Source organism: Convolutriloba macropyga, chromosome 8, assembly GCF_964194025.1.
Source record: "Convolutriloba macropyga chromosome 8, txConMacr16.3, whole genome shotgun sequence".
In the NCBI taxonomy this organism is placed as follows: domain Eukaryota; kingdom Metazoa; phylum Xenacoelomorpha; order Acoela; family Convolutidae; genus Convolutriloba; species Convolutriloba macropyga.
The window spans coordinates 64,168,985-64,191,995 of NC_134475.1; the positions used below are offsets into that span (position 1 = coordinate 64,168,985).

Below are 23,011 nucleotides of genomic sequence, written 5' to 3' on the forward strand. Positions count from 1 at the left end.
ATATCTTGAAAAATATACCGCTCTTGAACAAAAAACAATTTGATTTCCAATCTAGAAAGTCATCCACTGATGCTGTGGTTTACTTTATTGAAAAAACAATAAGAAATATGGAACATAACAACCACACAGGTGCTGTTTACTTAGATCTTGCAGAAGCTTTCAGTTAAATTGATCATGAGATCTTTCGCAAAGAAATCTAATAAATTCAATCTACCTGAATCATCAATTTTACTTCTCAAATCCTCACTCACAAAGCATACACAATTCATAAAATTGTTTATTGACTTATCAGATGAAATAACTGATAACCATAGTGTTCCACAAGGAATTGTGTTAAGATCTCTCAATTTTTTAATAAAGGTCAACGATTTTTCTGAAAAACGGAGGCAAAAATGATGTTGTTCAATTTGTGGATGACACTACTATTATCTGTAAATTTGTAGGTAATGAAAATGTTCCACAAAAAAATGAAAATATAATTAAACAAACAGACAAATACCTGACAGAGTATCAACTCACTTTATATGTCGATAAAACAGAGATGTGATACTTTACAAATCATACCAATTCGGAACCAGAGTGTAGTTTTAAAGGTGAAGTTATCAAGCCAGCTCATGCTTTTCGTTATCCGGGAGTACAAATTGATTGAAACTGAACCTTTGAAAATTACCTGAACTCAGTTGTAAGGAAATTGACTAATGCAATCCGTTTTTTGTATCTTGTTACAAATCAAAGTCCTTTGAAAGTAAGAATTGATGTTTTCAAGTCAGTTGTACTCTCTCATCTTTCTTTCAGTGAAGTATTCTTTCAAACTCTTATTGCGAAAAAGATACATCGTATAAGCAGGCAAACTAAATGGGGAATAAATTTTCTTTTTTTTCGACAACATTTTGGCCACTCCATTGACCTTCTCATTAAGGATCGTATCCTGTCAGCCGAATTGTTTATCTCAAAGGTTAGCCTAACAGATATAAAACACTGCCAAAAATCCAAAAATTTTAAAATGTATACTAGTTATCATAGCGCTAGACAGAAGAAGACAGCAAATCAAATTATTATAAAAAGAGAACAAAAACGAAGTGGAGTAAAAAAGTCTTTGATCTTGAAAAGCGTTCAAAAATGGAACAAATTGGCCTCTTCAATAAGACCTCTTAACAGTAAAAAATGATTTGAAAATGTGCAAACGGAGTTTTTGCTCGATCAGCACAAGAACTTACTCGTCAATAGATAACGAACAGCTGCAATTATAAAATTATTTTATTAGAAACAATACTGATTAGGTTATTTGACCTTATAAAACATGTAGATATCTAATCTTAGGGTTATATTCTGAGTAATTTACATGTTTGAACAAAAAAGTCTGCGTACAGCACGGAAAGTTTCAACAAAACGATTTTGCTCCGTGAAAAAAGTAATGTGAGTATAAATTTTGAGACAAGAGTGTAACAAAAAAAGACTGTTATGTTTGTTTTTTAAACAGGTATTTCGTATTTTGATAAATCACAGGAGTCTAATTGATAAGAGTTTTAGTTCACACGTATCACTCATCATGAGCCACGTACACGTAGTTCATTTCGAAGCAAAGTTCTCCAAAGCAGACTACTAATTTGGACTTGATTTTAAAAACCAAAATTTTAAAATAATGTAAGAATTAAAAACACGCAATTTAAAAATTAATTTTTAACAACAGGTTGAAAAATTAAGTTGATGAAAATACTGAGCCTGAAAAAATTGCAGCCAATTGTGAAGCTGTTCTAAGAAAAAACGTATCATGTTCGACTTAGAAATACCAAAAAGGAAACGACTACAAAATCAAAATTTGCGGGGGCTTTTTAAAATGTCATGAATTTGCATTAACAAAACTTGCTTTCGAACAATGAGAGTACGTTAATCCCAGGTATGGTAACAAACTGAGAAAAAAAACGTTATCAAAAAACTACGTATAATTTCAACTTTGAAAAAGACGCATACTTGTGTAGTGGATAAAACAAGGAAACCAACCACCAGTAAAATTTGACCCTTTGTCCTAACGCTAATTGCGCATGTCGAATAGGGCCAAATTTTACTGCTTGTCGGTTTCCTTGTTTTATCCACTACTAAACTCACCACTATAAATACATATTACACGCACAACCTTGTGTGCAAAAATGTACATAGCTAGTATAATTTATGTATTTCATACGCTAATATACAAAACTTCTCAAAGCTAGTTTTAAGCCTAATTTAATATCTAATATGACAAACTATATAGAAATAAATCGAGTTAATCATCTCACAAAGTTTTTTTCAATCGAATCGGATGGACTGAGAATCACTCAAAATTGCTTAGAATTGGACAAAAAAGAAACAAGTTTCTTTAAAATTTTGATTTTACCCTTAGAGACGATTGATCTATATTGTTTAACTGAGTGATTCTATGTACCAGGGTACATTTTTTTGAGCCGAGTCTTGAGAGGTCTGGTTAAAAGGTTGACTCGCCTTTACCACGCTACGGCAGTATTGCTCGACCTTTCTTAATGGCAACTGTTGGGGAGGGTGCAACTACAGCATGCTTGAACACATTTAATTTTAATTATTAAGCTGACTGAACTCTTAATAATCAGGTGAATATATTAATGTATTAACACTAAGGATATCAATATTAATGTATCATTTGTAGGGATATCAATATCAATATTAATATTAAATATATTTCTCAATAACCAATCACTTGTTTATCATTAATGAAAATTGTAGTTCTGTCATGCACCTAGATTGTAGCTGGCTATCCTTCTGAACTTCTGTCAAAAACATTGTAAGGAATTTTTTCCATTCTGAGTAGTAGTTTGTTGAGACTAAGATCCTTGGATAGCTTTCACATGCTGAGAGAAGTTGATATAACTCTGGACAGTAGAGTAGGAATATCCTTTATCGGTCAGTAGTTGTTTCCAGGGAATATCCTTATTGTTTTCTTGATGATTTTGTTTCACTTTCCCCCATATGTATCCTCTGTCAGAAATCGTCTGTAGATATAAACGATTCAGCTTCCCCTCCATGTTATTGACTGTGGTGAGATAAGACTCAAATTCACCAACATTGAACGAATTCCTGAGTTTATCACGAAAAAATAAATATTCTGGCACATTCACTTCAATCATGTCCAGTGTTTCCTGAAGCTCGTAATTTAGTAGGTCCTTCTTGAACTTGAAGAGGAGTAACTGGAAGAGTTCTGTTTTAGTTCGTTTTCCAGTCTCACTTCTTTCATGTTCGGCGGTGTTGTCGGGTATGCATTTGTTCTCCTTACAAAATGTAATCATTTGAGTTGTTAATTAGTCAACTCGTTTAGATTTTCTTCAGATAAAGAAGTGCTCGATAAAGCTCCAGTTTTTAAAGTCTCGACAAATGACGAAAATTGTTTAAAATTTTTCGCTAGTTTTTGTAGTGAAGTGAAACTCATGATGAATAGCCAAAAATTGTCGTGGAGAATAAAGGTCCCCACATGGAGAATTATTCTAGAACATTCTTTTTTCTAGAAAATTCTGACAAGATTTTTAACTAAAAATTAGTTATCCTTTCCCAAGTAATCACCTGTTTGAAAGTAAAAAAAATAATTAAATCCTTCTATTGAATTGAATTCTTTGTTTTATTTATTAAAAATTAAATAAAAATTTTTAAAAAATACTCACTTTACTAGCTAATTTTTAAGGGCATCTTATATTCGAAATTTTTACTTGTTTGATTTCATTCTGTTAGTGGTGGTGGCTTTCTTTGTCAATGGTTGCGGCCATTTTAGCAGACATGCACTTTTCATTCGATGTGTAATGCAATGTTATACCCAGCTTGTTGACTTCTTGTACTATTATTGGATGCTAAATATGTAAGAAATAAAATTTTACATATTTTTTTCATTTTAAAAAATTAATTTTTTAAAAAAAAAATCTTTTACGAGCGAATCACTCTTTAAGAGCGAAATCGCCCCTATCGGAATGATTTCGCATTACAAAATCACTATTTATCGCAATTAAAGAGTGAAATCCTTCTTTTTTAATTAATTTTTAAAGTTATCTAAATTTTTTATAAATTTTTACTTTTTTCTTACTTTTCAATTTTTTTTATTTTAAATTATCTATACTCTTCAATAAATTTATATTCTCTTTTACTTTTTCTATATTTATTCCATTATTAATAAAAAGTGATACAAAATTATAATATTTACACGAACAACTTTCCCCAGTTTGGCCAATAACAGATGTGTGAAACAGTTCACTGATCCACGTTGTGGCAACTTTGTTGATCTGGGAGCCGCTGATCTCTCAGTTAAATTTCTACTAAATCCCCTAGGTAATTCTACAACTGGATGTTGTTTCTTTACATGAGCTCTTATCCCATCATATCTCACAACAGAAGGACATTACAGACAATTAACTTTAGCTGAAGTACAATTTTAACAAGTATACTTACTCTCCTCAAAATCAGTTATCAGTTTTACAGAATTACTTTTATTACAATTTCTAGTTAAGACTTTGGTGTTAAAGTTAGAGTTAGAGTTAGAGTTATAGTTAGAGTTAGAGTTAGAGTTAGAGCAAATGCTAAAGTTATAGTCCGAGTTAATGCTAGGGTTAGAGTTAATGCTAGAGCTAGAGTTAGAGCTAGAGTTAGAGTTAGAGCTAGAATTAGAGTTAGAGATAGAGTTAAAACTAGAGCTAGAGTTATATCCAGATTCATCTTTAAAAGAACAATCAGTTTTCATAGAAATGCCACTTAATGTTTTATCACCACATGCACATATACTAATTTTATCTTCATGATATATTGAATGATGAAAAGCTAAACTAAAAGGGAGTCCACATTTATGTTTACACTCTAAACATTTTATAACTATTTATAATTGGTCAAATTTCAAGTACACCCATCATATTTAGCCAATATTTCAATTAAATCTTTAGTATTATCTTTATATAGGATACACCTAGCTAAATTTTCCCTCCCTGTCGTATTGAGTGTATTAGTTTTATATCTTCTATTTAAGGTCTAAATCTTTTTTATCTCTAACAAAATTTATAATTTCTTCTCTAAATTCTTCAATATTTCCTTATAGACTGTTTAAATAAATTAGTCCCTTTTTTTAAAATTCCGGTCTCTTTATTTATATATTCTCCTTGTAGCCTCTCAATGAACTGTTTTATTTGCTCTTCTTCTCCGCATCCAAAGTTAACCAATGTACTTGCTCTATTTAATATTTTACTTGCACTCGTTGCCACATGTCCAGCAGTTTTTACTATTGTATCAGGACTCATATAATAATATATCATAAATTATGTACCTATATTTCCTAAAATAGTTGATGCTAACCTAAAACCATCAGCTTTAACCATTGCTTGTGTTAAAACATCATTCTGTATTTTAATAACTTTTAATGTAAGAAGTTCATTAAAATAGAACTGATAATTATCATGATTAATAGTATTTCTCTCTGTAGCATTAATCACGAGTGGTTTCATATATGCTGTGAGTTTATTTTTGTCTTCACTGTCTAATTTATCTTTTAAACTAAGAGCGTTTAAATCAAGGAAACCAACTCTCGAGTCAAATATCATAGTTCTATTCTTATCAATCAAAATTAAAAGTATTCTCTTTCCTATTATATTTAATTATTCCATAACGAAGTTCATCTGACATTCCATCTGTACAATTATCATAGTTACTATTTAACTCACTTACTATTTTATTGAAGTTATGTTCACATTTATATTTTTCATTAACATTTTTAAATAGATCAGCTCCATTATTAGTTGTTAAATAAATGGTATCATAACTCATTCTTGCTGTATTAATTATTTGAGCTGGTTTATGACACATTACAATCATTTGAATATTCTGATGTCTTCCTTCTGTGAAATAATAAGCTATATCCTTATTTAACTTATCACCCATATCATCAAGAACAATTACACTATCTTTGAATTTAGACTTATTTTTTGATGTGATCATATTTATATCGCATGTATTAAACCCAATATAAAACTCACCAGTCTCAGGATCTATCCAATCTCTATCATCTTTGCATACTATGATTATATTTTTTGCTTGATCAGTGGAACTGCTTCCCAGATCTTGGTCTTGGTCTTGGTTTTGGTTTTGGTTTTGATCGGTGTAACCGCTTCGCGGATCTAAGTATAACTTTAAGTATTATCTAACAAAATACGTTTTGCCTGTACCAGTTTCACCATAAACAATAGTATGTAATGGTGACTTTTCATATTCAAATCTAACTAGACTCCGATTCGTGAATCCACCAAAGATTTCTTCTAGTTTTGTATATTTACTTGTTATTGTATCATAAATTATATAAAAAATTCCAATTAAGAAAACAAAAATTATAATTGGGCTGCCTGTCTCCATTTTTATACCTATTAAAAATGCTTGTCCTAACTTTTGAGGAATTCAATAATAAAATTAATGTTGATAATAATGCTATGAGTGATATCAGAATAAAAGATATAGGAAAAGATATAAGTCTAACACCAATTGAAATTGTAATGAGAGAAAAAACTCCAGATAACACTAGTGAACCTAACGTCAACATTATTGTCAATCTACATCCAACTGATAGTACACATTGGGTTTTAGTTATAAGAAGAGAAGGTGGTCCAGTGTATTTCTTTGATAGTTTTGGTGTTGAGACCCCACCATTATTCTTAGAAGAGTCTGTTGATCTAGGCTCTAATGAGAGAATACAACAGTATGATGAAATTTATTGTGGGGCTTATTGTTTATATATGATCTATCTTATTGATAGAGGATTTAGAATTAACAATGCTTTGAATATTCTAGTTAATCAATGTAAATATCAAGGAATATATAATGAGTGTTTTTGTTTAGGTTGTAGTAAAGATCTACGAATTAGCTTTGCTAATAATGATAATGTTAATGATAATTTTAATGATAATGATAATGTTAATGATAAGGTTAATGATAATGATAATGATAAAGATAAAGTTAATGATAAAGATAATGATCTACTAAGTAGCTTTACTAATAATGATATTGATAATGATAATGATCTACGAAGTAGCTTTGCTAATATTGATAATGTTAGTGATAATGATAATGTTGATGATAATGATAATGATAATGATAATGTTAATGATAATGGTAATGTTAATGATAATGATAATGGTAATGATAATGATAATGATAATAATGATAATTTTATATATCTATTTGATGAAAAACATCAAAAGGTTAAACCTAACAACACAGAATGTCTTAGTAACATTATCTCTGTAAACATAAACAAAGATCTACAATCATGGCTAAATGATGATAATATTATTATAGAAGCTACACTCCCAGTGAATTTTAGATGTATAATATCTGGTCCCAGTAATTGTGGTAAGACATTCTTATTAAAAAAAATAATTCTGGCTAGAATATACTTTGATAAGCTATACATCATTGGTCATACTGGTGATCAATATGAAGGTGTAGAGAGTTATAACCGACGAAGTCGTAATTCTGTTGACAATAACGCAGATGTTGAGTTTGTAAAAGATATAAAAGATTTACCCTCTCCCGATCAACTACCAAAAGACTTAAAGAAACTAAGGATATTAGATGATGTTAGAGCCAAAGAACCAGTTATTAATGAATTCTTTTGTAGAGTTAGACATAATAATTGTAATATGATATATCTTAATCAAAATCTATTCACAATAGATAGACAGAGAGTTAGAGAGAACTGTAATCTATTTATTTTATTTGAACAAAGAGTTAAGGTCCTCATATCTATATATCAAGATTTCTTTAATAATGTTGAACTTAGTTATAACGATTTTGCTAATATATGTAATAAGGTATGGAAAGAGCCTTATAATTATATTGTCATTGATATAACTAAAAATGAAAATTTTAATGGTAAACTAAGAATTAATTGGGATCGGAGTGTTTTGTAGTTTAGTTTAGGTTTATACTAATATGTACCGTTAGATCACTAATTTACACCAGATCTGCGAGGCAGCTTCACTGATAGGTCTTCGACCAGCTGTGTTAACACAGATGGGGCTACGCTCAGCTGACTACGTCAGATCAACGAAGTTGTTGCTGGTTACACCAGAGGTAAAGTAAAACTTAGTACATCCCCATTAAAGTCTATAGGTCTTCCATGCTCATCTTTAATATGAAACTCTATATATTCTATTCTATCTCTAGTTACATTTTGTAATAAGATATTAGTTGGTATAATATTTATCAAGTATCCTGGTGGTTCTGTTGGAGTCAAAGTATATAGTATGTCTTTGTTATTCCCGTTATCTTTAAAACCAGATATCACATTACAGATGATTGTTAATAGTACTAAAACCCATAATGTCATCATTTTTCTGAGATGTATATTTGCCTTTTTTTATAAACTGTTTTTCTAAAGCCCAGTAATGGGGCTATTGAATTTTCTATGTCAAAAATAATTGCACCTTGTTTTATTTCCATTAAACTTTTCATTGGATTCTTATCAGGTTCTACTATAACATTACCATTAGTTTCTTCTTTTATTAAATTTGATATTTCGATTGATTCATATGCAACTGGTATAACAGCTAAAATACGGATACCTGACCATGTTTCACCTTGGGTATCGTATAAGAATTGATTGTTCCTTCTATGCACTTTAAACACCGAATTATAAACAGATAATCTAATTAAACCTAATTGTGATGAGTTAAGTATAGGTTTACTAAAATAAAATTTTTCTGTTAGCTTTATCATTCTAAAGTTAAGTTTGTGTTCTTCTTTAGTTTTAGTTAAAGCATCATGTATCTTTTGAAGTTCATATAGAATTAAGTTATCTTTCATTTTTTATTTTCAAATATTAGATTATATTTATGGTGAAACATGGGCGAAGCCCCATAGTTATAATTATAGCTTTGGTTATAGTCATAGTTATAGTTTTAATTATAGTTATAGTTATAGTTAAAGTTAATTTTTTGGATTATAAAAATGAACTTTAATTTGGATACAACGTATGGTTATAATAATGATATAAACAAAAGTAAGATTATAAAATATAAATTTAATAATTTTAGCAACAATGAATACGGTTAATATTAATATTAATATCATTCTCAATAGAGAAAAGAATCATTTATTTTGCATGATTCGTATCTAGAGATAGAGTTTGTTGTATCAGATGATGCTGGTGGTGTATTTGCTAATGATGCTAATATTAGATTAGTTAATCATGGTATCATGGCATTGTTTAGTTCAGTTAAGCTTGAAACTATTGGTGGTAGGACTATTGAATATACAGATCATTGTCATCCTAATCTATTGATGTATAAGTTATTAACTAGCACTGATCATGAATATGAGAGTGCGTTTGTTAGAAATATAGATAATAGGAATAGTCAACTCAAAGGTGATCATTTTGCTGGAGAAAGAGGTTATATGTATATGATGGTTCAGATGAGAGATCTATTTGGTTTCGTAAATGATTTAGAAAAGATTATATATTGTTTAGTATTTAAACTAATATTAAAAAGAAATAATAATGATGGAGCTCTATATAGATTTAATGCTAATCCTGTTGTAGTTGCTAATGATGCTAATATAGAAATTAGAGATATATCATGGTGTGTGCCTAGTATTGATCCTAGTAATGACAATAGAATTATTGTGCAAAAGGTTTTAATTAAGGGTATAATGTAGACTTTAGCTATTATGAAATGAAAACATTTTATAAGAATGTACCCAATGCTACTAATTCCTTGTTTGATCTTGGTATGGAAAGTGGGATGGAAAGACCACAATATATAATAATTGGTTTTGAAAATAATAATGTTAATGAACAAACTCATGATGCAAGTACATTTGATATAATGAATGCTACTGAATGTTATTGTAAGATTGGTAGTGAGTTTTATCCCGAGGATAGAAAGAATATTAATTATGGTACCAATAAATATAATGACGTTTTTAAAGAGGTTGTTAGCTTTAATAAAGATTATAATGGGCTACCACATAATATAACACCAAATAAAAATCATAGAACATTCAAAAGTAGTTATAGAATATATGTATTCGATACTAGATGTCAAAGATATCATATAGGTCCACAACCAATACAACTTAAATTTAAATTTAGTGCTGCAGTTGCAGATGTTATATGTCATGCATTAGTATTAACTAGAAAAAATATTAGTGTTAATAGTGATGGTAATAGGATGGTCGATATTGTATCATAATTATAATTATTTTTAATGACTTAATGAATGACTAAATCAATGACTAAATCAATGACTAAATCAATGACCAAATCAATGACTAAGTCAATGACTAAATCAATGATAATCAAACTATTTCCTACTAGTCTTAACAAAACCTTTAGCATAAATGGTATCCAGTTTTTTTTATTATCTAGAGTCAACCCTTAGCTTCAAGTTCAGTTTTAGGCTTTGGCTGAATCTTAGCCTTAGGTAATGGTTTAGCCTTAGGCTTAGGTTTAATAACAACAACAGGATAATACTTTTTAACTTCCATTATTTTTCATATATAGAATTGAGTCTTTTAAATAAGTTCAAAACTAATTCTTATTGTGTTGGTGGCAGACATTATATTGCTACTAATAATATAAGTGGAGCTATTACTTCAAAAGGTACTAAAATGTTAAAAAAACACCTGACTTATTTTTCTTGTTCTTCCTATATTCTTCATATACCTTAACTAATTCATTATATTCATTATTATTTTATTATAATTCATTGATTTAGTATATAATTTATTAAACTTGTCGCTAAACTGTTCACTTAAAATATACATTTGTGAATACTTTATAATTTTATTTCTTATTTTAGTATTATTTGTTTTTGATAATGAACCACAAACAGTTGCTGTAGCAAAAGCTGTTGGTATAGAATAAGGTAATCCTATACCTGTTAATGCAACTGATGTTGTTGTTGCCGTTGTTGCTATTGATGATAAAACTATTTCTGTTATCTCAGCTGCGTTAATATAATTTTTATGTCTACTTAACTTCTTATTATAGTTATTAGTTTCAGTTTCATAATAATTTCTAATATCATTTATAATGTTAATATTGTTGTTAAATTTATTATTAGCTTGAATCTTTTCGGTTATTAATCGTTCTGATGATGATGACAAATCTGGATATAGTAATCTCTCACTCGGTGCTGTTGGATTGGTCATGGACTCCGTCATTTCTATTTCTTTCATTATATCTTCTTGTTTACAACCATAATGCATCTCAAGTTTTGCTTTCTCTTTATTATCAACTAACGTACTTTGTAAAAGTATAGCTATTATATATTGTACTATATTTTTTCTAAGAGATTTATTGTATTCATTCATTTCTCTTAGTTAGACCGTTAGTAAACATATCATCTAAATGTATGTTAGTAATATTTTGATTAAATTTATTATTATCAAATTCTTGTTTTAATTGATTATATTTAGAGATAGTATTAGCAGCAACTTTATTACAAAACTTAACAGTATTTGTGACTTCATTTGCTGATTCAATAAACTCGTTAATTAGTTCATCAGTAACTTGTGTTTCATTTAGTTTTAGTTTTAATGTTTTAGTTGTGACTTTATCAAATTCGCCTTTTCTTAGCTCAGTTATGTTTTTACTTAAAATATCTATTTTATTATTAGAAGATAATAAGTTATTTTCACAATACTCTTTATTAACAACATCTTTTTCATCTATTGGAGGTTGAACATTTGTAATTTTATAGGTGTCCTTCATATCAATATTATCATTATCTTTTAGGAATAACCCACGAGCCTTACTTAGTGTTAAGTTGTTTGTTGATTGATGATAACAGTGCCCAGCGGATCTAATTGCTTGGTTAAATCTATTTCTTGTCATCTTTGTATTTGGTTACAGGAAGAACTACATTTAATGATTCTAAAATTTTATTATTAGATTCAATGTCAAGTTCGGACTTTAATAATTTCTGTTCGTAATATTTACCTTCTATTATATCACCATTATTATTTTCTATCTTATATGTTAGTGGTTGTGTGTTCAAAAGTTCATTAACTTTAAATAGTTCTCTATTCCAATTAGAAGTGTAACCTTTAGAAAAGATATTACGTTTTTCTGCATTTCTAACATAATCACCAACTTTAAATTTTGGTGTGGCTTTGGTAGATTTAACATAGTATTTAACTTTATCAGGATTATTAGAAGCATCAACTGGTGTCATATTAATTGTTGAATCAATGCTATTGTTATATGTTATGATTGCATCATTTAATATATTTACCTAATTACCATCAGCATTGATGAACATTGATTTAATAATTATGTGTAAAAATGTTCTATTAAATCTCTCTATAAACACAGCTTTTAAATTACTATAAGTAGAATATAGTTTTGTTTCATATTCTTTAAGTAAAGATTTAAATGTTTTATTGTAAAACTTACTACCTCTATCCACCCATAACTTTACTGGTTTTCTACTTTCAGAGCCACCCTGTGGATGTTCACTTAATACTACTTTAAAACCATTAGTTATAGATAAACCAGATTTATTCTTCAATGGAATAGCCCATGCATATTTTGTAATATATCTATAACAGTTAACATGAACTTTAATTATTATTGTAATTACTTAGAGATGACTTATCAATTAAATCAGCTGACCCTGTTTCATCTTTATATAATGGTATTATTCCTTCTCTTTCAAACTTTGTTGTTTGAGGACTGAATACTTCTTTAGCTAATAGTTGTTGTTGTTTTTCCATCATTATTGATTTACCATAGTTAAAAACAAAATTATATAGTTGCTCTTGATTAATAATATTCATAGATAATAATTGCTTAGATATATCTAGCATTTTTGTTGCTATTTAAACCCCTGTCAAATACATCATCTTTTACCCCCACTATACGGTTTATTGCTCTATATCTAGCGCTTTTCTTACCCCTTTTTCTTACATCATATCTAATATCCTTTAAAAATTTTTTAATTTTGTTTTCATCTTCCTCAATATTATCATTATATGTTATATTTGATTTAGTGAAAAAAATAATAATCCCATCTGAAAATTCATATATTTTATCCTTAACTAAAAACGCACCCTGCTCTAGGGTTATATCAACATCATTCATTTTATATCTTCTAGTAGGCAAATCTACACGATTTAATTTTAATTGGGGATTAGTTTGACCCCCTATTAAATGAAGAAGTTTGGCTGTCTTTGTATCAACAAAAACTGGTGCTATATCTTGAGTTTCCTTTATAGTCACCTTTAGCGTTTCATTAATCTTGGAAGTGTTTTCACCGATCTGGAAACCAGCTTGCTGGATCAACTTAGTTTGTTTATCTAACTCTTGATTCTGCCAATCTATTGCTCTTAATGCTTTTTAACTTAATGCTAGATTGTGTTCATTGTTTGCATTTAGTGTTTTAGTTAAAGGATCAAATAACTCTTCTATTTCGCCATAATATTGTTGTTGTTTTAATTTATCTTCTAATCTTTTTCATCTGTTTTGTTTTTCTAGATTTTTTAATTTTATAAGTGTTTCTAGTTTAGTCATTTTTTATGGTTATAATAATACATTATATAGTGTAATAGCAGCTTCAATTAACTTTCTATCATCATTAATGGTTAGTTCTAAAATATTATTAACCAATAGGTCTTTGTCTCCATCTAATGATCTGCGAAGCAGTTTCACTGATGCATTCTTAATCGGGGAAAGGGCTTTGGCCTTGTTTGGTGTAACAAGGCTTGCCCTTCCCCAACCTGCTTTGCAAATTTTATTTACTAGATCTTTTTTGAATAGATATAGATTCTCATCATGAGGATAGCTTTTAATATTATTTTTATAAATTCTTTTATCATCAAATGTGTTTAGACTAATCTTACTTGTTTTTGTTGTTGTCATGTTATCGCCAACTTTTTTTATTCTACATTCATCTACACTTCTCTCTGTGTTATACATTAGTGCATTATAATATTCTTCATGTTTAGCATTGTTACAATTCTTATTCCTTTCTCTTTAGTTTTATTGGGGTAATCTTTGAAGCTATATGTCTTTGGTGTTAGTGCCACAAACTCTACTATTTTTCTACTTCCCATTTCATGTTGCAATTTGCCTTGAACTTTTTTATTAGTTTTAATTGGAGGTTCGAGATTGGATAGGTCCATGTGTTCATTGTCAACATTACCCTCGCTAAAACTTAATACAAAACTATCAGTATCCATATAATGGAGTTGTAGATCTTTGAGAGATGGTTGAAGAATATTATAGAATACATCATGCATGTGTAATTTACTTAATTCTAAGATAGTAACACCTACATATACTGGAGAATCATATTCTATTTTTTTCTTTATATCTTCAATTATAAGCCTCATATCTAGTTATATTCTTAAATGTTGGTTTACTTATACTTTTCACTATCTTTTCTTCATCATGTAAGAACATACTTTGAAGGAAGCGGAGGGGAATCATGCACATTCTTCCATACAGTGAAATGTTCATTAATTTCCTTACATCCTTTTCTGCTTCAATTTTAGCTGTTGCTCTTTTATTAGTATTGTTTTGTATATAATCTCTACATATATAATCTTGTTTAAATTTAATTACTCTATGTGTTTTAGTTATTTTAACACCCATCTTAACATAGAATTTTAACATCCTATAATGAACCATGTATTCTGTTTTGTTGTTTTGGTCTAATATTAATTTCTCTGTTTTTGTTTTGCCTTTCTCTCTTTCTCGGTATCCCAATTCATTATCATTTATCTTTCACTTATCGGTCATTAATGCTAGTTGCTCTGTTCTATCTTTACATGTATCAGTATAATCAATATCGCAAACTATACAATAACCATGATCACTATCATCTGGAGTACTTAATATAGTATCAAGAATAGTAGTAGTAGTAGTAAACTGGAAGTCCTTATAAGATAGCTTTTGCATTATTGCATAGCCTTATAGGTTGTTTGCATCAATGTACCTGATATTTCTGTTATGGTACTTTATCCCTGTTTCACCATTGTTGACTATCCAATCTCCCATTATACCACATATGCCCCCTCTCTTTGCTTCAACAAAACCATCTAGCATTTGCTTATCTTGTAATGTATCTAATGTTACACCGCTTGAAATTAACCAACAATCAAACTATAGCCTGGGAGACTTACATAGTGTAGGGGATTGAGCGTGAATTCTTTCAGTCTTAGTTGAACATATTGATTCATGTAGTAGTCTAATATTTCCCCATCATTTTGTAAATACTCTATAGTTTGATCTTTACCAGTTTTATGACTGTTGTCTTTATTAAAGATGTCGACTTTTTCTTGTGTTGGTAATTTATTCGAGAGAGAGAATTTGAAGTCTTCTATTCATAGATTACCAAAAATTTTATCATACGAGTCCAAACCAAAGTATTCATATGGATATAATGTTTTAGTTTTACATCCGTATATCTTCGCCATTTGATCTAGAGGCATAGCTAAGAAATTATAACTATCTAAGAATTTGAGACAACCGATGCTAAATATCTAAGACTTACCAGCAGCTAGTGGTGTGTTATCTACTTTTCTTTTATCATTATTCTGTTTAAAGAGTTCACTATATAGTCGATTGAAATCATAACCAGAGCCATTGTGGAATATTACAGGAATGAAGTTTTGTTGTTTGTACCTCAGATTACATATTCTACATGCTGGTCCTCTATATTTACCAGTTTCATGACTATGATCTTTTGCTTTATTAATACATATTTTACTGCATATATGACAAGTGTTATTAGTTTCATGATATAATTTATCTTGTTCATTAAATATCATTTGTTTGTTGCGCTTGAAGGTATTCTCATTTTGTACTTCTAATAGATCACTAGCAACTCTTTTGATACAATCAAGACCGAAATAGTATTTGAAATTACACTGCCAGATGTAACCCACACTTATCGGTATGTGTACAGCTATTACATATTTGCTAGTTGAGGTCGAGATGTTGGTGACACAATAAACTATATCAACAGTTATAATATTTTTTATATTCTGAAGTTTGTTTTCATTTATAAAGGTAGTTTTCTTCTTCTTAGGACAAACAACCTCGGGTTTGAAAGAGTGGCTGCATTCATGTTTGTCGTATTTAATTTGTGAATCAAACCAATATGTACATCTATCACAATAATGATATTTAAAGTTATTTTTATTTGGTCGTTCTAACAAGGTTTCTATGTTTTCAATTAGAGCACAGTTTTCTGTAGTACCGTCTCCCCAAACCAATATTCTGACATCTTTTCTATCTTTATCAAAATCATCCACTGGTTTAAACAATTCTACTTTGCCCCCACCACAAGGTGTGTATACCCAAGTATTAATATTGTACAATTTCTGTATTCTCATTATATAAGCAAAATCATCTTCATCTCGTTGTCGTGCTTCGATTAGATTATTTACATATTTACTCTCGCGTGTTGCATTTTTGAGAAAGCCACTTCGTGGATCGATAGAAGAGTTTAGCCAAGCAGTAATAGCCAGTTGCATGCAGTTATATTTGGAATTGCGTATATTCAATATTGATTTAGACTTTTTGAGATCGGGGGTAAATCTATATAACTACCAATAGATGCTTTAGTTGGTTCAATATTTATCTGAATACCTCTTAATCCGAGAAACTTAAAGTCATAGCCAAAACCCTCATGTATTTCTTTTTCAATTTTTAACTATTGAGTGAATATAGTCTGTGTTGAAAAATATTTTAGTAGTTTTTACTTCTTCTTTGGTTCTCTTTTTGTACTCACATTCAGCTGTAATCTTATATTTACAACTCTTAACTTTTCTATACTGGTAACAGTTTTTAATTTCTTCTAAAGAGTTATTAATGGCTTCGTCTATGTCTTCAATGTAATTTCCAGCTTTGTCAAAAAAATAAAATTCTCTCAGGTTCTGGAAAGAGTTTATATCAAAGTATTCTGTGTTTCCTAGATACTTGCGATTATGACTATATGAATGAGTAGTTAGCGCTATTTTATTCCTAAATTCTTCATGACATTCTTTACAATCATACTTAATTCTGGTGTGGATATTATTATCACCATGGGTCTTTGACCATCCGCGAAGCGGTTCAACGGAGTTGTTTTGCCAATTCACCGATGTTTCACTATCAATTTTAGTTTTAGCTTTAGTGTCAGTTTTAGGTTTAATAATATCCTTAGTATTATTAGCAAAGCTATTTCGTAGATCTATAGTTTTGAGAATATAATCATCTTCATCTGGATTATACACCCTCTCGAAGATTTCATCTTCCACTTCATACTCATACTCCTTTCTCACCCTGCTAAGTGTTCATCACTTAAATTGTGTTTGACAAATTGTTTTTTGTTTCAAAGGCCAAATCACAAATATAACAAAGGTTTACGTTTTCTACTTTAAACATCTTTATTTTTATAGACAAAAAATTCATTTTTGAAAACATACAAATAAAAAAAGTCTACATCAGTAAAATGTGGTGATTGTAAAGATAAATCATGGGGAAAATGTTGTGATAAATGTTTAGATAGTTTATTTGAATGTTATATCTGTAAGGGTTACTTTAAGAATAGAGATTATATTAATCATATGAATATACATTATAATGATCCTAGTCTATATATAACTTGTATTATGTGTAAAGAAAATCAACACATCAGCAGATTTAGATTTAAAAATTTTAAGTGTAGATTATGTTTTTATTAACATAGATATAGATATACACATACCAAAGATAGATTCGAGGAATATGCTGAAAGATTTAACATAAAAGTGTGAAAAAACGAAAAACGATGAATTTGCAAACCACCTTATTATTATTTTCTAGATTTAAGCCATTTCATAATTTAATGTTAGACCTAGAGTGAATATGTAGTAGTGGATAAAAGAAGGAAACCAACAAGCAGTAAAATTTGGCCCGATTCGACATGCGCGATTAGCGTTAGGAGAAAGGGTCAAATTTTACTGGTGGTTGGTTTCTTTGTTTTATCCACTACTTACTTGTGTTAATTAGATGAAGAGGGAAGGGGAAAATAAGAAAAATGAAGAATTTACCCAGGTTTTGATCATTCGTGCAATGTGAATATCAACCTTTCTTATCAATTTGTTCATCAACTAAACTTTGAAGAAATACACAAATACAAAAAAGTATTAAAGAAAATTTTAATAGAAAAGGCACGTTGAAAAAACAATTTAAAAAAACAGTATTAATTTCATCACTGAAAAAAAACGTAATTTTGATGTTTAATGAAGACATCCATCACAATAATTGACCAAGGAAAAATGTTTGAAACAAATGCAATCGTCTGAAGTTCACTCCGTTTATACGACAAAATTTGTTTCGAACTAATGAACTCACAAGCTACAAATCGGAACCACCAAATCCATTCCTTTTAGACAATTTATTGTGTTTATGAGAGCAAAATTTTAGCCTACAAAAATACAACCACGTTTAAAATTCAAATAACGTTCAGATCACTTTAAACTTTTTGTTGCAATTAGGCCTTGAAAAACTCAATACATTGCATTAAAAAATTAAAAACGAAATATCTTTATTTCAATTAAGAAGACAAGTGTTTAGAACGTTATTAAAATCATGGGCTGCTAACCGCTGTTGTTTTTCACGCTGAACTATATAAGATACACTGCTTTTTACACGAGAGACTAATTATCGATGCAACAAAGAGAAAGTTTGGCTGCAATTTTTTCAATGAGACTTCATGTTTATAAAACAGGCAAAAAAACTGGAGCAAAAAAAGTTGAAAAAGTTTTAAGAACCACGAAAAAAACTTAAAATCACCGACAATTTTTTGAAAACAGATGGAGAAAATTTAAATATAAAAAATAGCTACTCGATTGCACACTGAAGTTTACCCATCTTTCTTTTTTTAGCCAAACTGGAATATCGCTAAGAGTGGTCACTATTGAAACTAAATTAAAAAGCAGTTGAAAAAAATTGATCAAATGGTGTCAAAAAATTCAATTCAAATAGTGTCAAACTGTTAGATTTGAACTGGAAAAATTGGATGAAGATTCATTTAAAACTCACCAACCAGTATATACGACATTTCAATTATTAGACAAAACGGCAGGACAGCAACAACAGTGAATCACACTAGCGCGCAAACTCAAATGCTAAATAATTTTTTGAAAACAAACAGTCTAACTTAACGAAATCCGAATAGCATAGATATCATGATTTTGGCTGCCTGAAAAATTCATTATGTCTCCTTGGATAGTCAATGAGAATGAGTATTAGGACCACAAGAAGGAACACGAAAACTACCGTTAAAAAACATAAAAAAACTTTTAAACTAATTGTCTAAACAGCTATAAATTGAGTTGTGAACTGAAACAATTAAATACATTTACATATTTCTCTCTAGTGAGCCAATCAGTCCTGTTATTAATCAGACGCAGACGGCAAAAGAAACAATAAAAACGGGAAAATGCCAAAATATTTCACAAAGACAAATAGTGTCAACTTTGTAAAAACCAATAGCTGCAATTTGATTAATAGAAAAAATCCAACCAGTCCGTTTTTTATTAGTTGCTGATTATCAAAAGCATTCATTAAACAGTCAACAGCTAAAACATTTGAAACTGGCGCAATGATGAATTCCCTGAAAAACCGAAACTTTGAGCAAATAACGTTGTCATGCTCCACTTTAAACTGTAAAAAGCACACTGGTAAAAAAAATTTACACTGAATTAAGTTGCTTCTTGCTCGTTTTATTCCTTCACCGCGATCAAAATCGCTAATAAATTTGATTTTGAATTGATAAAAAGTCTGACAAAGTATGAACCAAATGTGAAAATAAGACGGTGCCCTAATACATTTCAAATTTTTTGAAATCTCGAAAAACAGCAGTACCTGGGTAGAGTCACATTGCGCCCGCAGAAATTGAAAATTTATCTGTTTAATTCCAGCAGCTTTATTGGTTAAATCTTGAACTAAGAAAAACCATTTTGCTAAAAAAAATGAGTTAGTCAAATGTCGAAAGAGACTCAGATGAGTTCTTTACGATTGATTAATCTCAGATAAAGCAATAAAATGATTGTCATCACGAATTAGTAATAAATCAAAATTGCAAGAAATGCATTTTTTTTGCATTTTTTGGCACTCTGATGGGCTGGGGCGACGGATGTTCACGTTTTTAGAAAAAATTTTCTTTTGGAAATGGAATTTACACCTGCGGAGTTATAATATGTTACCTCTTTTATCTTTCTGAAATGCTTGAAACGTTTCGGCGAACTTTAATGGACGACCTCGCATATATATTCGCAAACATTTCTAAATGTATGTTGGAACAATAAATTGTCTTCTTACGTTAAGAAAAATCACAAGTTTTTCTTTTACATAGTATACGTCACTGAGTACATGGTGATTACTATTGGGCCATTACCCGTTCTCAAGTGTCTCAGAGGAAAAGATATAAAAAATAGCGCTGTATATACACTTGTACCTCAAAAAGTTAATAAACCCATTTTTGAGGATTAGTTTATTTTGTTTTTAATGATACATGTACTGTTTTGTAATATGCAGAACCGTAAACAATTTACGGTGCGTCTATCATAAAGTTGAAATTAGTGAACCTTTCAAAAACTCACTGGACAGACAATAAAGGTCAAAGTTCAAATGTAGACAAAAATAAAGATGAAAGCGAGATGAAAGTAAAACGTTGGCATTAAAATGGCCACATTGATGCTCAATTGCATGCTTTTGGCCTTTTTCGAACGTTGGATTATTTCAACTTTATTGGACAGACTATATTAATATTAATATTATTGTTATTTGTCATTAAAGGTAACGAACAACAACCCAGTGCCGAGACAGAGAGTAACAATGTGGAGCCCCGTACGGGTGTCAAAAAAGAAATTCCAGATGTTAGACCTCACCAGCGCAATGACAATGACAGGAAACCCAAACAATCACAGACCAGGACAGTCGAAGCTGAGATAAATGAAGTGAGGGGTCAAAATTTTTCCGATACTTTTCCAATGCTATTTTTCAATACAATGATACAGATAATAATTTTATTTTCTGTTTCAGGAAAATATTTCTATGTTCTGTAAAAAAAATGTCACAAGTCTTAAATTTTACCGAGCCAGTAAGCTTCGTGCCCAGCGATAGTAAAGTAAATAATCTTTTTGCTGCAATCAGGGGAAACAACAAAAATAGCCATTCTAATGCTCTAATGTCGTAATGGCAAAAAAGGAAAGAGTGGCTTCTAACTTTCTGAAAACCTCGTTTAGGGTGCAGGGGTATAACGGGCAGATGCGGAAATTTGATGGAAATCAAACCAAGTTTTTTGGCAATTTTGATATAGTTGGATATACTCGATCAAATATAACTAGCAGCATTATTACCTTAAAAAAGCAAAAAAAAACAGTTATATTGTTCAATTGATTCATTTGCAAACTGACAGAACGCGGAAATGGTTTTTACTTTTACAAAAACTTTTTGACAAACACAGCTAAACAATGTATAGAGCCAATATAAACAACCATGAGATTAAGAAAAAAACAAAGAAAATAACGACGCCATTAGGAACTGTCAGAAGCTACAATAAACCTTGAATGCATCATATAGTCATCAATATTTTTCTCAAAACAGCTTGATAAACAAAAGCTTATTTTTTGATATGCGCAAAGGAAAATATAAGATTTCAATACTTATATGACCTTATGAAGTAATATATTTGAAGCTTGTAAAAATTTCTTAAAAGGCGGAATAAAAAATTAGTTTTTTACAGAAATTTCATCTACCCTTCTAAATAATTGATCCAAAAACTTTCGTTCATTATTTGACAATAGGAATATGCATTAAAATCTTATTTATAAGAAAAAAAAGATTAAAAAACGTCATAGACTTACCCAACAAAAGGTTAATGCGGTTCCATGAATTAAAACAAAACAGTTTCTGTCTTTTCTTAATATCGATAAAGATCTAGCGTTGTCAACAGTGCCAAATTTGGTGTAACAGTTGGGTGAGCAAAATTCGAGCATTGCGCGGAATATGTCTTTTAACGATAGAGTGCTTCCCGCATTCGAATAAATGAATTAAAAATTGATTTTATAGCAGATTTCATCAATAAAATGTTATCAACAGAATCCATTTTACGGCATCAACCTGGGACCATTTTAAAGATTTCAACCCTTTTAAATCTATTTAATTCCGTTGAAAAAATGAATTATAGTTGCTTAAAAAATCTTTGAAATGGATCTAAAATTAAGCTTGGAAAACTCTATTAATTGGATTATTACCTACTTTTACTATAGTTTATCCGCTCGGTGGAAACTTTTATACAGTTTCAGGTTTAAATTAACAGTTCATTTTTTTTGAAAGTTTTATTGTACCAATTTGAGTTCATCAGTTTTTCAACATTTTCAGTCCGTCCCCTCTATGCAATACCTTCGCAACAGCAAGTCTATCGGCTCAACAGGTGCTTATGTGAAGAAAACGTGTAAAATTCGTGTATAATTAGCAAAGTGTTTGAATGAAATAATGAGATATTCCTGCATAGAATCTTTTGAAGGTATATTGAATAATCTCTTTCTTTTAAATCGATTTTTGACTCTAAACAAGGTTTCAAATTACATTTTGGCCAAACCGAAAAAAATTGAATTGAACATGAACTCACCGAACGGCAGAGGAATTAAATGAACTCGAGAGCTCAGATTAAATGAAGTGTCATGTATCAATCAAAATCATCCTTGCTTGCAATTGCTCAGCTATGTCATTAGGTTAAGAAAACGGAATTAGTTTTATAGCTGAAATCTAATATAGTCGTTTTGTGGACCTTTATTCGACTAATTTTCAACTATTTTTCAGCTAATATATTTTTTGGACCTATTTTTGACTATTTTTGGCCAATATATTCGTTTTACAGACCTATTTTCGACTGTTTTTGAGCTAATATATACGTGTTTTTGACCATTTTTTAGTAATATTCGTATTTTTTTGAACGTGTTGACTTACTGTTTTCCAGGTTTTTTTGGAGATCGGTAGCCTGAA

General features: G+C 29.8%; 1 protein-coding gene across 2 annotated transcripts in view; it reads left to right on the forward strand.

Moving 5' to 3' along the window:
* LOC142344260 (uncharacterized) overlaps positions 1–23,011 on the forward strand; it is a 54,129-nt gene that overhangs the window by 25,443 nt on the left and 5,675 nt on the right. For both annotated transcript variants that reach the window (XM_075395828.1, XM_075395827.1), the window contains exon 4: positions 20,801–20,961. In XM_075395828.1, coding sequence (XP_075251943.1) covers positions 20,801–20,961 — 161 coding nt within the window. The remainder of the gene's footprint in view (positions 1–20,800; positions 20,962–23,011) is intronic.